The 19,171-nt window shown below is 40.0% G+C and overlaps 1 protein-coding gene across 2 annotated transcripts in view; it reads right to left on the bottom strand.

Moving 5' to 3' along the window:
• Window positions 1-929: 929 nt before the first annotated feature.
• COL24A1 (collagen type XXIV alpha 1 chain) overlaps window positions 930-19,171 on the bottom strand; it is a 384,809-nt gene continuing 366,567 nt past the window's right edge. For both annotated transcript variants that reach the window (XM_089684422.1, XM_089684421.1), the window contains 4 exons: window positions 16,949-17,117; window positions 15,666-15,775; window positions 10,311-10,508; window positions 930-3,823 (listed from right to left, as the gene is read on the bottom strand). In XM_089684422.1, coding sequence (XP_089540548.1) covers window positions 3,680-3,823; window positions 10,311-10,508; window positions 15,666-15,775; window positions 16,949-17,117 — 621 coding nt within the window. In that variant the 3' untranslated portion in view covers window positions 930-3,679. The remainder of the gene's footprint in view (window positions 3,824-10,310; window positions 10,509-15,665; window positions 15,776-16,948; window positions 17,118-19,171) is intronic.

The raw sequence follows: 19,171 nt of genomic DNA on the forward strand, positions 1-19,171 counted from the left end.
GGATAATAGATGTGGAGCTAAGCAGATAGGAGAATGAATATTGATACAGCCCCAGACTATCCCAGAGAGATTGGGTCTGATGGCATACTGGCTAACTGAATATATCCAGTGAACACACTGGGCTCAGGGTCCTCCCTGCATAGGATTGTTGCCCTCCCAAGCAATGCTGCTGGATCTACTGCCGTAGGCCTCGACTTGATGGCCTGAATGCTGAGACCCAGGTTCTGCTAAAGCTGACTGAGGGGGCTGTCTACTAAAGATATGGCCTGGTATCACAGAGGAAGGCAACCTGCTGTTCTTGGGCCTTGTGAGTTCAGACACCCCTAAAGGATTCTAGAGATTGTGTGCTACTTATCCCCCTCTAGTGCTAGGAAGTCAGCTGTGGGTCTAGCTAAAGGGAACACCGGCTGCTGTTCCAAAGAGCTTTGTCCATTTATTCTCCTACCGAAAAGTGCTCTAGTTTGCTACTACAACTACTACTGCTGCCTTAAAGCTGAAGTCTACTGTTTGTTTCAGGCGTGGACTTGGTCATACCTTATCCGAAAGAAAACTTAAAAGTTGTCTAGTGTACATAGTTCTTGCTTTTGGAGTATCCCACCTAATTCCCTCAACCCTATCCAAGTCCCCCAAAAATACAAACAACAAAAACAACACCCCCTAGACTGGTAATTGAAGAAATGTGTGACTGAGCCTATGTGCCTGGCTGCGGGGCAAATCTTTTGGGGAAGACCTGGACAGTATTCCCGCAGCTCCTATGGGAGTAGTGCTACAATTGTATGAATATTTTTAGTTTTCCCTGAAGTTTTTTATACCCTGAATATATTTTTCTAAGTTTTATGTAAATTGCTGATACATTCCATTTTCCCATATGTACTAAAAATACATTAAAATAAAGAATTTATAAAGTGAAAAAAATTCCACGTCAAATGTTAGCTGAAAGCCAATTTAATATAATATTTATTTTCTGCAACAACATGTTTATGAAAACATGGATTTTTTTTTTAAACACTTTTCAATTAAATAAAAAATAGCACCTATTAATATAGCAAAAATGTCTCTAAACTTCTGAACCGATTACAATTATTATAATTTAACATCAGCACTTTAAAATATCCGCTGTTTTTAAATTTTAATACATGTTACAAAATATATACACACAATAACAACATGGATTCCACTTGATGTCTGAAAATAAAAATAAAGTACATCCCAAACAAGGCAAAGCTTGTTCTGCAACATTTTTCTTAATTCATTGTAAAAACATGATGGTTTTATATGCACCATATACATTGGGCTATGAATGGTTATCACAAAAATAGACTGATCCTTTCATATAAATAAAGGTTTACTGAAATGGTGGACTGAGCAGTTCAAAAAAAGGACTTGTAGTGGTGAAAATATTGATGTAGCCAGTACATATAGATATCAGGATTAATTCAGCTAAAGCCGTTAGCACCTTGGTTAATAAAAAGGGATATGTCGGGTACCCAGAAGAGAGGAGGCTGTTTTGCTGAAAGTCACATGTTTCTGGTGCGAAGTGCAAAGAGGCTCTCTATCCACAATTGTTAGTAGTAACGACCATAGACCTTCAGATGTATAGTGTATATATCATTCAGATGTGAGTGTATAAATGTGTGTGTATCTGTACAGTATATACACTCTTCGGCCACTTTATTAGGTACATCTGTTCAATGGTAACACAAATTGCTAATATGCCAATCACTTGGCAGCAACTCAATGTGTTTAGGTATCTTGACGCGGACTGAAGATCAAACTGAGCATCAGAATGGGGAAGAAAGGGGATTTAAGTTACTCTGAATGTGGCATGGTTGTTGGTACCACATGGGCTGGTCTGAGTATTTCAAAAACTGCTGATCTACTGGGATTTTTACACAGAACCATCTCTAGGGTTTTCAGAGAATGGTCCGAAAAAGAGAAAATAGTTAGTGAACGGCAGTTTTGTGGAGGAAAATGCCTTGTTGATGTCAGAGACAATGGGACAAATTGGTTTGAGATGATAGAAAGGCAACAGTAACTCAAAAAAACACTCCTTACAACCAAGTTATGCAGAATACCATCTCTGAATGCACAACACATCGAACCTTGAAGCAGATGGGCTACAGCAGCAGAAGACCACACCGGGTGCCACACACAGGCTCACCAAAATTGGACAATAAGAGACTGAAAAAACGCTGCCTGGTCTGATGAATCTCGATTTCAACTGCGACATTCAGATTGGTCAGATGTTGGTGTAAACAACATGAAATCATGGATCCATTATGCCTTGTATCAACGGTTCAGGCTGCTGGTGCTGGTGTAATGGCGTGGGAGATATTTTCTTCGCACTAGCAAGGTGGACCTAATAAAGTGGCCGTAAAGTGTATATATACTTTTTTTTTGCAAACTTACAACGAGAGAGGAGGAAAAGAAAGAAAAAAGAAAATAAAAGGGGGAACTTTCCTGTGCTTTAATGCTGGGATTGTAAAAATATTTAAATATTAACCTTTTTGAATACTTAAAGTAGAACTTAAATCAAAAACATTTTTTTCATTTTGGGTAGAGTAATGAAAGGTTATACCACCTTTTTTTTGCCATTATATCCCATTGGGGAAATTTCCTTCACTCCCAGTCCCAAAGCCAAAACAGGAAGTGAGAGGAAATTCCTCCAAACTGAGTGTAATCCTTGGTTGTCACCACTGGAAGATTTTCCCTTTATTTCTGTTCTGATGACCACCCAAAATTTGGGATTTTCTTTCACTTTCACTCTCAGAGATAAACAAAACAAACAGGGAGGTTGAATCCATCTGGGGAGCACAGAGCAAAAACAACATGACAGGTGTTATAATTCCTCTCCACTATCCAAAATGTAAAAAAAAAAGATTTTGCCTTTAAATGCAGCGAAGGTAACAGAGAAGGCAGACATATAGGAAAGACAAAGTCTGTAAAGCCCTAATATGAGCACAGCTAGTAGATCATGAAAGAGTTGGTCGTGGATGGGCCCACTTGACCTCATGTCCCAACAGCGGTTGCCCAATTTGCACCTCATGCAGTTCTGCTCTAGACCCATCACAGTGGTGTCACTAGTTCCTAGACATTTGATAGGCTGGATATTTTTCTCTAGGCAGCAAAACAACCTCCTCCAGTCTGGATTACAGGAACACTTAGAAGCACCAGGCAATACGTAAGAGGTAGGGTATCACCTAAAGAGGTATTTGTCCACAAAGGACCAGAATCCGACTTAGTGTTTCATCCCTTTGCTGTCGCTGGGCATGCTGACTCTCTCCTCCCAAAAAGGAGTCAATAAACAGAATAATTTGCTTTCAACCATGTTATTGCACTTCTTGGAGCCGTAACCAGTACTGCTCCAGGCCAAGCTAACTGCTTCCTCGAAGGTGACTTGTACAGTGCTTTTCACTTGTTCGTATTCAAATGCAAAGTTTTATTTATAAAAAAAAAACACCAATGATTATTTTTAAAAAATTAAATACTCTATTAATATTGAAGTTCTTTCTAAAATGCCATACGTCCTTCTTAGGAGGAAGTCTCTTCTGGCTTCTTTTGAAGATCGCACATTGATTCGTGACGCAGTTGCCAAAACTGCTACCTTCGTAAATTTTAATGCTCTTTATAGAAAAGAGATTTGCACTTAGCAGGTGCCCCCAAGGCATCTGTACCGCTTTCAGAGGAAGCAGACGGGACCGTTTTCTACGTAATGCTGTCCTTTCTGGGGAGGAGACAATCGGGACATTTGAATGACCGGAAGTTGATTTGTTTCGTGCGTGTGAAACGTGAACTGTGTCTTGTGCCAGCTGCCATCTTGTATCTGAAAAATACAGAGATTATTCGTAAAGAAGAATGTCAAGCCTTATGAAAGACAGCAAATGCATTAAACTGGTAACACAAAATATAACCAATTAAAGTGTATATTACATAGTTACATAGTCTGGTTGAAAAAAAGACAAAAGTCCATCCAGTTCAACCATTAAAAAAAAAAAGTTATAATCCTATACCCAGAGTTGATCCAGAGGAAGGCAAAAAACCCAGCAAAGCATGATCCAATTTGCTCCTGCAGGGAAAAAAAATTCCTTCCTGATCCCCCGAGAGGCAATCGGATATTCCCTGGATCAACTTTACCTATAAATTTTATTATCCAATTATATTCTGTGTATCCAAGAAACAATCCAGGACTTTTTTAAAGCAATCCACTGAGCTGGCCAGAACCAACTCTTGAGGGAGTCGATTCCACATTCTCACAGCTCTTACTGTGAAGAAACCTTTCTGTGTTTGAAGATTACATTTCTTTTCCTCCAGACGTAGAGTCCCCCCTTGTCCTCTGTGATGACCTCAGGGTGAATAGCTCTATACCGAGTTCACTATATGAACCACTGATGTATTTATACATGGAGATCATATCCCCCCTTATGTATTTATACATGGAGATCATATCCCCCCTTATGTATTATACATGGATATCATATCCCCCCTTATGTATTATACATGGAGATCATATCCCCTCTTATGTACTATACATGTTGATCATATCCCCCCTTATGTATTATACATGGAGATCATATCCCCCTTATGTATTATACATGGAGATCATATCCCCCCTTATGTATTATACATGGAGATCGTATCCCTCCTTATGTATTATACATGGTGATCGTATCCCCCCTTATGTATTATACATGGAGATCGTATCCCCCCTTATGTATTATACATGGAGATCATATCTTCCTTATGTATTATACATGGAGATCATATCCCCCCTTATGTATTATACATGGAGATCATATCCCCCCTTATGTATTATACATGGAGATCATATCCCCCCTTATGTATTATACATGGTGATCATATCCCCCCTTATGTATTATACATGGATATCATATCCCCCCTTATGTATTATACATGGAGATCATATCCCCCCTTATGTATTATACATGGAGATCATATCCCCCCTTATGTATTTATACATGGTGATCATATCCCCCCTTATGTATTTATACATGGAGATCATATCCCCCCTTATGTATTATACATGGAGATCATATCCCCCCTTATGTATTATACATGGAGATCATATCCCCCCTTATGTGTTATACATGAAGATCATATCCCCCCTTATGTGTTATACATGGAGATCATACCCCCCCTTATGTATTATACATGGCGATCATATCCCCCCTTATGTATTATACATGGAGATCATATCCCCCCTTATGTATTATACATGGAGATCATATCCCCCCTTATGTATTTATACATGGAGATCATATCCCCCCTTATGTATTATACATGGAGATCATATCCCCCTTATGTATTATACATGGAGATCATATCCCCCCTTATGTATTATACATGGTGATCATATTCCCCCTTATGTATTATACATGGAGATCATATCCCCCCTTATGTATTATACATGAAGATCATATCCCCCCTTATGTGTTATACATGGAGATCATACCCCCCCCCCTTATGTATTATACATGGAGATCATATCCCCCCTTATGTGTTATACATGGAGATCATATCCCCCTTATGTATTATACATGGAGATCATATCCCCCTTATGTATTATACATGGTGATCATATCCCCCTTATGTATTATACATGGTGATCATATCCCCCCTTATGTATTATACATGGAGATCATATCCCCCCTTATGTATTATACATGGAGATCATATCTCCCCTTATGTGTTATACATGGAGATCATATCCCCCCTTATGTATTATACATGGCGATCATATCCCCCCTTATGTATTATACATGGAGATCATATCCCCCCTTATGTATTATACATGGAGATCATATCCCCCCTTATGTATTTATACATGGAGATCATATCCCCCCTTATGTATTATACATGGAGATCATATCCCCCTTATGTATTATACATGGAGATCATATCCCCCCTTATGTATTATACATGGTGATCATATTCCCCCTTATGTATTATACATGGAGATCATATCCCCCCTTATGTATTATACATGAAGATCATATCCCCCCTTATGTGTTATACATGGAGATCATACCCCCCCCTTATGTATTATACATGGAGATCATATCCCCCCTTATGTGTTATACATGGAGATCATATCCCCCTTATGTATTATACATGGAGATCATATCCCCCTTATGTATTATACATGGTGATCATATCCCCCTTATGTATTATACATGGTGATCATATCCCCCCTTATGTATTATACATGGAGATCATATCCCCCCTTATGTATTATACATGGAGATCATATCCCCCCTTATGTATTATACATGGTGATCATATCCCCCCTTATGTATTATACATGGAGATCATATCCCCCTTATGTATTATACATGGAGATCATATCCCCCCTTATGTATTATACATGGAGATCATATCCCCCCTTATGTATTATACATGGAGATCATATCCCCCCTTATGTATTATACATGGAGATCATATCCCCCCCCTTATGTATTATACATGGAGATCATATCCCCACCTTATGTATTATACATGGAGATCATATCCCCCCCTTATGTATTATACATGGAGATCATATCCCCCCCTTATGTATTATACATGGAGATCATATCCCCCCCCCTTATGTATTATACATGGAGATCATATCCCCCCCTTATGTATTATACATGGAGATCATATCCCCCCTTATGTATTATACATGGAGATCATATCCCCCCCTTATGTATTATACATGGAGATCATATCCCCCCTTATGTATTATACATGGTGATCATATCCCCCCTTATGTATTATACATGGAGATCATATCCCCCCTTATGTATTATACATGGAGATCATATCCCCCCTTATGTATTATACATGGAGATCATATCCCCCCCCCCCTTATGTATTATACATGGAGATCATATCCCCACCTTATGTATTATACATGGAGATCATATCCCCCCCTTATGTATTATACATGGAGATCATATCCCCCCCCCTTATGTATTATACATGGAGATCATATTCCCCCCCCCCTTATGTATTATACATGGAGATCATATCCCCACCTTATGTATTATACATGGAGATCATATCCCCCCCTTATGTATTATACATGGAGATCATATCCTCCCCCCCCCTTATGTATTATACATGGAGATCATATTCCCCCCCCTTATGTATTATACATGGAGATCATATCCCCCCTTATGTATTATACATGGAGATCATATCCCCCCCTTATGTATTATACATGGAGATCATATCCCCCCTTATGTATTATACATGGAGATCATATCCCCCCCTTATGTATTATACATGGAGATCATATCCCCCCTTATGTATTATACATGGTGATCATATCCCCCCTTATGTATTATACATGGAGATCATATCCCCCCTTATGTATTATACATGGTGATCATATCCCCCCTTATGTATTATACATGGAGATCATATCCCCCCTTATGTATTATACATGGAGATCATATCCCCCCCCCTTATGTATTATACATGGAGATCATATCCCCACCTTATGTATTATACATGGAGATCATATCCCCCCCTTATGTATTATACATGGAGATCATATCCCCCCCTTATGTATTATACATGGAGATCATATCCCCCCCCCTTATGTATTATACATGGAGATCATATTCCCCCCCCCTTATGTATTATACATGGAGATCATATCCCCCCTTATGTATTATACATGGAGATCATATCCCCCCCTTATGTATTATACATGGAGATCATATCCCCCTTATGTATTATACATGGAGATCATATCCCCCTTATGTATTATACATGGAGATCATATCCCCCCTTATGTATTATACATGGTGATCATATCCCCCCTTATGTATTTATACATGGAGATCATATCCCCCCTTATGTATTATACATGAAGATCATATCCCCCCTTATGTGTTATACATGGAGAGCATACCCCCCCCCCCCTTATGTATTATACATGAAGATCATATCCCCCCTTATGTATTATACATGGTGATCATATCCCCCCTTATGTATTATACATGGAGATCATATCCCCCCTTATGTGTTATACATGGAGATCATATCCCCCTTATGTATTATACATGGAGATCATACCCCCCTTATGTATTATACATGGAGATCATATCCCCCCTTATGTATTATACATGGAGATCATATTCCCCCTTATGTATTATACATGGAGATCATACCCCCCTTATGTATTATACATGGTGATCATATCCCCCTTATGTATTATACATGGTGATCATATCCCCCTTATGTATTATACATGGTGATCATATCCCCCCTTATGTATTATACATGGAGATCATATCCCCCCTTATGTATTATACATGGTGATCATATCCCCCCTTATGTATTATACATGGAGATCATATCCCCCCTTATGTATTATACATGGAGATCATATCCCCCCTTATGTATTATACATGGTGATCATATCCCCCCTTATGTATTATACATGGAGATCATATCCCCCCTTATGTATTATACATGGTGATCATATCCCCCCTTATGTATTATACATGGAGATCATATCCCCACCTTATGTATTATACATGGAGATCATATCCCCCTTATGTATTATACATGGAGATCATATCCCCCCCTTATGTATTATACATGGAGATCATATCCCCCCTTATGTATTATACATGGAGATCATATCCCCCCCTTATGTATTATACATGGAGTTCATATCCCCCCTTATGTATTATACATGGAGATCATATCCCCCCTTATGTATTATACATGGAGATCATATCCCCACCTTATGTATTATACATGGAGATCATATCCCCCCTTATGTATTATACATGGAGATCATATCCCCACCTTATGTATTATACATGGAGATCATATCCCCCCCATTATGTATTATACATGGAGATCATATCCCCCCCCCCCTTATGTATTATACATGGAGATCATATTCCCCCCCCCCTTATGTATTATACATGGAGATCATATCCCCCCTTATGTATTATACATGTTGATCATATCCCCCCTTAATCTCCTCTTCTCAAGAGAGAATAAATTCAGTTCCTCTAATCTTTCCTCATAGCTGATCTCCTCCATGCCTTGTATCATTTAAAAAAATGTTTTTGCAAAAATACAGTGAGCCTGTAGTCCTGTAGTTAGCTTTTGATGTCACAGTTTGACATGCACATAGCCTAGCCCTCACTACCATCAATCACTCATGCCCTAGCCATATTATAGTTGCACCAATGGCAGCAGAGCAAACGTTTCCTAGTGCTCCCAGCCCCCAAACTGCAGGGGGATTGTCTATGGTGTAATATGAATAGTTTGCATTTACATGCAATTTAAGGAGCACATTAAGGGGTGTATTTATAAAATACATTTGCAAAACTGTTTGTCCATTGAAGCTGCATGTAAAATAGTTCTGTGCAAATTTGGCAAAATCAAATGTTCTTTGGCTATATTCTCTGCATTTCGAATGTGTGAGTGTGAAAAATACCGCATTATAACCACTAGATGGCACTGACTATCATAGGAAATAAGTAGATCTCATGGCTATCTAGTGGCCATAATGTAGTATTTTCAGAATTCATAGGCTTGAATTGCAGAGAACAGAGACACAGAACTTTGCTTTTTTTTTTTGCGCAGAACAAACGAACCCGCAGTTTTGCTGCATGAACAGTAGGCTGCAGAATAGAAAGTCATGGCGGGGCAATTTCTCTATTCACCTCTTTTTTGTGCATGGAGGAATCTGTTTTTTGTTTTCGTTATTCTCACTATCTGAACCAAAAATAAAATGAACCGTCTAAGGCCAGCCTAAAGTCCCAGATTTAAAGACTTTGAAAAAGCAGGGTCTTTATTGCTTGCAATCTTCTCTGGAATATACACTGAGCTGTGCAAGCGCAACTCAGGTTACATTTTGGCACAGCACCTGTGTGCAGAAATGACTGAACGTCTGCGCATCCACAGGAGTGAAGTCATCCCATTCCAGCCAATGAAGATGGACAGAAGATGGAAGGGGCACTGGACTATTAAAGGTGAGGTAAGATTCCTCTACAGTGATGTTGTGATTGGCTCACAGCTATCACATTCTACCTGTGCCAATCACAGCACCATGTACCATGTGATTAGCTGTAGCCAATCACAGTTCACTAGTAATCACAGCTGTCATGAATGTAACCCATTCATAGCAGTGCAAAACATTACTGTTACAGTGATCATCACTGATCAACAAATCAAAATGTCAAAACAAACAAATCCCTAATTCCCCCCCAGAGGGGTACTGTTATTAATGTACATATTGTGCTATAAAAACGACTTGTATAAATCCAGCAAATTTTTACCTTGCATTCATCTAGAATCACATTTCTTTCAAGTAATTTGTTTCCTTCAAACTTGTGGCCATTCCATCCTTTGAAGGTAATCGGTGTGTCTCCTCCTAAGACCGGGGTGTTCAGGCAGTGGATGGTGATGGTGTGGACAGCCTCAGAGCTCAGCAAATGGAGAAAATTCATCTGCACTTTGCCCACATTAAACTCCAGCTGTTTGTAACAGAAAATGTTGGTTAGAGCATGACAGCAATAATAGCCATTTCCAATTGCATACTGGTGCCCTTTTTGTTGTGGTGGAACCGATTGGCTGATTTATAATATATACAGTATGTAAAGAGCTGCATAAATTGATGGTGCTATATAAGTAACTGTAATTCATAATTGCTGTCAGTAGAACCTAGAAGCCTTATTTTCTTCACACAGTGAAAAAAGGAAGAATGATCAGCAGTCCAACCCATTTATAGCTAGCACAGGAATGCACATTGATTTAGCAGTTCACCGCAAGTGCCTTCAAAATTCCCAATCACGCCCTTGGTAAGGATTTAGCAGGTGCCATTTTTTAGCTGCATTTGAGATTCAGCTGTGGTTAGGTTGGACTTTGCACTCCATTTACTGTGTGTATGTATATATGTGTATATATACATATACATATATATATATATATATATATATATATATATACACACATACAGTTAAGTCCATATATAATTTGAACACAGGCACAATTTTAGTTTTTTTTCAGGTATTTACCAAACATATTCAAGCTATAGTTATATAATGGATATGGGCTGAAAGTGCACACTCTCAGGTTTAATTTGAGGGTATGTACATCCAAATTGGAGGAAGGGTTTAGGAGTTACGGCTCTTAAGAATAGGCACCCCTCCTTTTTCAAGTAATTGGACAATTGAATCAAAAGCTGTTTCATGGCCAGGTGTGGGTTACTCCTTTGTTCTTTCTTCATCAATTAAGCAGGTAAAAGGTCTGGAGTTGATTCTAAATGTGGTATTTTCATTTGAAATCTATTGCTGTGAACCTACATCATGTGTTCAAAGGAACTGTCCATGCAAGTGAAACAGGCCATTGTAAGGCTTCAAAAACAAAACAAACCCATCCGAGAGATTGCAGCAACATTAGGAGTGGCCAAATCAACAGTTTGGTACATTCTGAGGAAACAAGAACGCACTGGTGAGCTCAGCAACATAAAAAGGCATGGACGTCCATGGAAGACAACAGTGGTGGATGATCACATGAATCTCTCTATGGTAAAGAAAAACCCATTCACAACATCCAGACAAGTGAAGGACACTCTCCAGGAGGTGGGCATATCATTGTCAAAGTCTACAATCAAGAGAAGACTTCACGAGAGCAAATACAGAGGGTTCACCACAAGGTGCAAACCATTCCTAAGCCTGAAGAATAGAAAAGCCAGATTAGACTTTGCCAAAAAAATCTAAAAAAGCCAGACCAGTTCTGGAAAAGCATTCTTTGGATGGATGAAACTAAGATTAATCTGTACCAGAATGACGGGAAGAAAAAAATGTGGAGAAGGCTTGGAACAGCTCATGATCCAAAGTACACAACGTCATCTGTAAAACATGGTGGAGGCAGTGTGATGGCATGGGCATGCATGGCTTCCAGTAGCACTGGGTCAATGGTGTTTATTGAGGATGTGACAGAAGACAGAAGCAGCCAGATGAATTCTTCATTGTTTAGAGATATACTGTCCGCCCAGATTCATCCAAATGCAGCAAAGTTGATTGGACAACGCTTTACAATATGGACAATGATCCAAAACACACTGCAAAAGCAACCCAGGAGCTTTTGAAGGAAAAGAAGTGGAATATTCTGCAATGGCCAAGTCAATCACCTGATCTCAACCCAACTGCACATGCAATTTACTTGCTGAAGGCAAAACTAAAGGCAGAAAGACCCACAAACAATGAACAACCGAAGACAGCTGCAGTTAGAGCCTGGCAAAGCATCAGAAAGGAGGAAAGCCAGTCTTTGGTAATGTCCATGGGTTCCAGACTTCAGGCCGTCATTGCCAGTAAAGGATTCTCAACAAAATATTACAAATTAACATTTTATTTATGATTATATTAATTTTCTAACTACTTTTGGTCCCTTGAAAAAGGGGGGGGGTGGCTACTCCTAAGAGCTGTAATTCCTAAACCCTTCCTCCAATTCGGATGTACATACCCTCAAATTAAACCTGACAGTGTGCACTTTCCGCCCATATCCATTATAGAACTATAGCTTGAATATGTTTGGTAAATACCTGAAAAAATCTAAAATTGTGCCTGTGTCCAAATATATATGGACCTAGCTGTATATGTGTATATCTATCTATCTATCTATCTATCTATCTATCTATCTCGACATTTTGTGTGACCACCACAAATAAATAAAACAGATCCTAAAGCTGAACTCAAACAATAATTCTCTAAACACAAAAGTCATGTGTATTCTTGCTTGATTTTTGTGTGCTTTGTCCAGTTCTCTTAGATCTGTACAGTAATCCAGTAATTTACTTCTGTGCATGACTGTCCTGTAATGAAGACCGCCACTACTGCGCTCTCTCCTTGTCCAGGGTGACTGGTCTTGTCTCCACCCCCTCCTGTAGTTTTCTGCAGGCAGCCTGTAGTCGGTGGGCCTTCTGGGCCCCTCCCACATCTCTGCGCTCTTTACAAGTTATGAGTTGCACAGTGATGATGTCACTGCTACTTTAATATGGTAATATTTGGGTTTGCAAAGACATTTAGTGCATACAAAGTGGATTTACATCCTCTTTGGCTATTAAGGAACATATTTAAATAAACATTTGCCTGCCTGGAGTTCAGATTTCTCAATGGTTGTTTTAGATTTGCACAATATCATCTTGTTTCTGTGTATACTTTGTAATTATACAGTGGGGTAAAAAAGTATTTAGTCAGCCACCAATTGTGCAAGTTCTCCCACTTAAAAAGATGAGAGAGGCCTGTAATTGGCATCATAGGTAGACCTCAACTATGAGAGACAAAATGGGAAAAAAATCCAGACAATCACATTGGCTGATTTGGAAAGAATTTATTTGCAAATTATGGTGGAAAATAAGTATTTGGTCAATATGAAAAGTTCATCTCAATACGTTTCCTGTAAGTCTTCACGAGGTTGGCACACACTGTTGCTGGTATGTTGGCCCATTCCGCCATGCAGATCTCCTCTAGAGCAGTGATGTTTTGGGGCTGTCGCTGGGCAACACAGACTTTCAACTCCCTCCAAAGGTTTTCTATGGGGTTGATATCTGGAGACTGGCTAGGCCACTCCAGGACCTTGAAATGCTTCTTACGAAGCCACTCCTTCATTGCCCGGGCAGTATGTTTGGGATCATTGTCATGTTGGAAGACCCAGCCAAATTTCATCTTCAATGCCCTTGCTGATGGAAGGAGGTTTGCACTCAAAATCTCACGATACATGGCCCCATTCATTCTGTCCTGTACATGGATCAGTCGTCCTGGTCCCTTTGCGGAGAAACAGCCCCAAATCATGATGTTGCCACCCCCATGCTTCACAGTAGGTATGGTGTTCTTTGGATGCAACTCAGCATTCTCTCTCCTCCAAACACAACGAGTTGTGTTTCTACCAAACAGTTCTATTTTGGTTTCATCTGACCATATGACATTCTCCCAATCCTCTTCTGGATCATCCAAATGCTCTCTAGCAAATTTCAGACGGGCCCGGGCATGTACTGGCTTAAGCAGGGGGACATGTCTGGCACTGCAGGATCTAAGTCCCTGGCGGCATAGTGTGTTACTGATGGTAGCCTTTGTTACGCTGGTCCCAGCTCTCTGCAGGTCATTCACTAGGTCCCCCCGTGTGGTCCTGGGATTTTTGCTCATCGTTCTTGTGATCATTTTGACCCCACGCGGTGAGATCTTGAGTGGAGCCCCAGATCGAGGGAGATTAGCAGTGGTCTTGTATGTCTTCCATTTTCTAATTATTGCTCCCACAGTTGATTTGTTCACACCAAGCTGCTTGCCTTTTGCAGATTCAGTCTTCCCAGCATGGCACAGGTCTACAATTTTGTTTCTGGTGTCCTTTGACAGCTCTTTGATCTTCACCATAGTGGAGTTTGGAGTGTGACTGTTTGAGGTTGTGAACAGGTGTCTTTTATACTGATAACAAGTTCAAACAGGTGCCATTGATACAGGTAATGAGTGCAGGACAGAGGAGCCTCTTAAAGAAGAAGGTACAGGTCTGTGAGAGCCAGAAATCTTGCTTGTTTGTAGGTGACCAAATACTTATTTTCCACCATAATTTGCAAATAAATTCTTTCCAAATCAGCCAATGTGATTGTCTGGATTTTTTTCTCATTTTGTCTCTCATAGTTGAGGTCTACCTATGATGCCAATTACAGGCCTCTCTCATCTTTTTAAGTGGGAGGACTTGCGCAATTGGTGGCTGACTAAATACTTTTTTGCCCCACTGTATATGTACGGGAAGGCAACCACATTTGCTCATAACATTTGCAGGCTCTGCTTTCTGTTGTGCAATGCTGCCCAATGCTTTTGCTTTACTGCTCCTTCTCACAAAGCAAGTGAATGTTTTAGATGACTCTTGAAAATATGCTCCTCTATGTGGCTGATAACTCATCTTAACAGCTCTTAAGAAGGGATGTTAAATGGGGCTGTGCCCAGTATAGAGCTCCTTCTAGTAATAATCTTCAAAACATTATACTGTATACAATAAGAACTCCTTTCACATAGGCGTACTTAAGTATACACCCGTGTGAGGGCATTTGTTCTGTGCATCCCCGTGCATTTATGTCAGTTGGGACTCAGCGGCTGCTCCCAGTTTGAAACCCATGTGGGTTCATCACAGTGTGAAAGTGCAGTCTCAGACTTGCACGCACCTGCACCCACACGGATGTCAAATTTGGAGCATTGGATGTGTCCATGCAGCCACTGTGTCTCGATATGACTGATGGGACTGCCTGCATGGCGATGCCTGTGCCGGCAAACATGGCCCTTGCACGGGCGTATGTATAAGTGTGCCTGTGTGAACTGGGCCTAAGAAAATAATGGGAGAGCATGTCTTTAACCACTGGAGTACCAGTCTGATACACCTTCATTGCCAGGCCATTTTTCAGTTTTCAGCGCTGGGATATTTTGATTGACAACTGCTCTGTCATGCAACACTGTATGCAGATTAATTTTTTTTAAGACAGAGCTTTGGAGTTGGAATATAGTAAAGCTGTGTACTGTGGTATAAATAATTGGCAACTAATATGTAATGCTTTGTACAGGTAACAGCTACTTAACAGGCTCCTTCCCTTATTTTCTCAAACATTCTGGAAGCAGACTTGATTTCTGTCTGTTATATTTTACCTTTGTCACAGTAACTGGTGATAAACATGTCTGTCCTCCCGCTGTGAAGTTACAGAAGACCTCTATAGCATCTGATGGACATCCGAGATTCGGGTCAATCCAGTACTTTCCTAAAAACAGAATGCATGGTTAGGAAAAAGTGTGTACAGTCATAAAATAATTAGGATGCATACACTGTTTATGGATGGTGCGGTGGCTTAGAGGTCAGACCTTAAATCTCGGCCAATACACTATCTGCAAGAGTTTGCATGGATTGCATGCACCAGTTTCAGTAAATCTCCCATTTCAAATATGCTACTCCATAGATATAATACAGTGGATGAACGTTGTCAACTTAGGACAGGAAGTGTGTTACTGGCAGTATTATGGGGTAAAGATAAAGGGGAAAGGCGTGGAAGGAAGAAAACTAATGCAGCCTCCACATACAAGGGCTGGTAAGCTGAAGTATATTACATTTTTGCTCTTGGGTTTGAGTGTTCTAGTTTTCGTAAATCTCCCCCCTAGGCTAACATAGAGGGGCAGAAAAAAAAAAACCTAAGGCCTGGTTTGAAGAAATGCATTACAGTCAGTTTAACATGGTTTTCTATGGGGCACATTCACATTAATGCATTATCAGCAGCTGCGTTTTTGGAAAGGGTCAGGGACTTTTTTTTCCAGAAGTTGATTGCGTTTTTGCTGCAACAGATGGCAATGGAACTACACCAAAAACAGTGTTGTGTTTTTTTTATGCATTTTGCTTTTTTTGGCCAATAGGAAAGTTCTGAGGGTGACTTTGATACAACTTTGATGCAACTTTACACTCTCTGGCACCCAAGTTGCATCAAAGTAATGCAGGAACATTTTCAAAGTCACTGAGACTTTGAAAAGGTTCCTGCACTACTCTGATGCAACTCTGAGTGCCAGAGAGTGTAAAGTCATATCAAAGTTGTATATAAGTCACACTCAGAACTTTCCAATTGGGAAAAAAAAGCCTCAAAAACACATTTTCAAAAATGTGCCAAAAACGCATATTCAAAAAAGCATAAAAAATGCATGTTCAAAAGAGCGAAACAAACCGGAAAAATGCCTCAATTGCAACACGCATAGGTGTGAAGCAGGCCTAAGTGTGCAGTATAGGCAGAGATCACTGGGGGGTTATCAGTTTACAAGATTTCTGGCAAGAACATATATTTTTTTTCACTCGAACAAACACTTTCAATGATACATTTACCAGACGGAAAAGGAGCAAACACTAGATTTACTTCAATGAGCTGGGATGTGACAAAACAGGCTTGAATACGTACCATCTGCCACTTTGCGTTCACAGTCGAGCAAGTCGCGACATATTCGCGCTGGATTGTCCCGGGTCCCAGGTGGGTTCTTTATACTGTGCATCAAATCTGTCAGGTAGTGGAGCGTTTTAAAGATCTCTGTGCTGAAATCCAGTATTGATACCTCAGTATTCTGATAGCTCTGGTCAGTAGCAGTGTTGATCGGAGCGTAGGAAACATGGCATAAAGGAGAAGTGAGCAGACCAATCAGATGTCAGAAACCAACCCAGGAGGAGCAGAAGAGGAATAGAAGAGAGGAGAATACAATTCATAGAAGACAGTGTTGACAACATTTTGGGGGAAAAAAAGAAAAATACAAAAGTTAGAATTTAAAAAAAATAACTTTTTCACAAATCTGCACAGAAATACCAGTTTTTTTTTACAATTTCTTTTCCAAGCAACCCAGAGTATTTCCAGTTTTGGACACATCAGGGAAGGCTTAGCGCCCCCCACTGAGACACTCAATATCTTCTCTGATTACAACTGTAACATTTTAGGGCGGCTTCACATTGATCCACTGCGGTCTGTACGCTGTGCAGTGTACCCGTGGGTTTTGTGCGGGTTAGCTGTGCTTTGACACAGACTACTGCTAGATCAGGCAGTTTTGGTGCTTTTCCAAAAGTCAGAGGACTTTTGGTGCGCTTTCAGAAAACATACCAAAAATGTGCCATGTAATGAAAAAGTCTATGGCAAAGCATGGGAAACCCGCAAGAAAACTGTGTACACGGCACTGCACTCACTCTGGAGGGAAACCACATCAAAGTAGTATGATAGGGGCCTAAGATGTAATGTTTTATGTTATGGATCTTTTGTAATATTTAGAAGGAGAGGATGAGAACATCTGTCTGTGTTTTCCTGTGCCAGTGACACCTGAACACTTTCATTTTTACCCTGGTGTCACTGACACAGGAAGTAAGGGGAGATCTCCTTAAAAAAGGGTCCTACTCCTAGGAGTGTGTGGCCATACACCCATAGCATGTGGTAGACGAGCTGAGATGTGAAGAAAACAATGTGAGTGGGCATTTTTTATTTGAATTTTAAGCTGGAATAAACAGGTTACAATATGGAGGATCTCTGTTTGTGTTTTATTATGATCCTGGGAGATGCTTGCTGATAGCTGGTTGGAGGCTGGAGACGTATTCCACCATTGAGGGGAAGTCTGGGAGGAGTCTGTCCTTGTAGGATCTGTTGATCCCCAAAGCGAGCTGGCCCTTTTGGGTCTATGTGAGGAGGTGAGGGGGTATTCTGGCCACTGGAGGATTATCACCTGTTGATCACCTACACATCACTATAACTGCATGAGAGTGAAGTTGGAGCACCACCAAATGTGTTGTTGTTTTTGGGACTTTTTACAGCATTTTTGTTTTCAGTTGGTTTTGCACATTTATAGTGGCATTTCACATTTTTTGTGTGTACGGTTAACACTTCACTCAGCATATCAAGATATTTTGGACAATTTCATGCTCCCAACTTTGTGGGAACAGTTTGAGGATGGCTCCTTCCTGTCCCAACATGACTGCACACCAGTGCACAAAGCAAGGTCCATAAAGACATGGATGGGCGAGTTTTGGGTGGAGGAACTTGACTGGCCTGCAGAGTCCTGACCTCAACCCGAACACTTTTGGGATGAATTAAAGCGGAGACTGCGAGCACTGTATATCCCCAATGAGAGGGAATTCACGTGTTACACATAATCTATCAATCATTATTATATTTATATATTTATGTATATGTGGATCCCTCTGATGTGGATGTCAGGGGGATCGGTTATTGTGCACTAATTTTGTATTTATTACCACAATTTATTATTCACCAGCTATCATTTAGTTTTCTGTTAGCACTACACTGTGGTATTTAATATACCTTAACCTACTCTCTTGAAAAAAAAAAAAAAAACAGTGGCTGGAGTAGTAGTAATAGTATTAAAAAGGAGTAGTAGTATTAAAAAGTTGCCATGTTTTAGGGGTGCAAGGAAGTGATGAGGATGAGCAAAATTCTTATCATCATCATCATGTGCAATCTATATTTTCACTCTGAATATTAAAATCTAGGAGCTCAAACAGGTGGACCTTATTTACCTCTTTAAGGTCACAAAAACAATGATGTCCATGATACTTTTTTATTTGCACTAACCAAATTTTCAGGCTTGTGGATAATACCCCCTTCTTCAAGGTCCAAGCAGTCTTTTTAAAGTGG

Source organism: Staurois parvus, unplaced genomic scaffold (genome assembly GCF_062004578.1).
Source record: "Staurois parvus isolate SC_StPar_1 unplaced genomic scaffold, SC_StPar_1.0 ptg000347l, whole genome shotgun sequence".
Classification (NCBI taxonomy): domain Eukaryota; kingdom Metazoa; phylum Chordata; class Amphibia; order Anura; family Ranidae; genus Staurois; species Staurois parvus.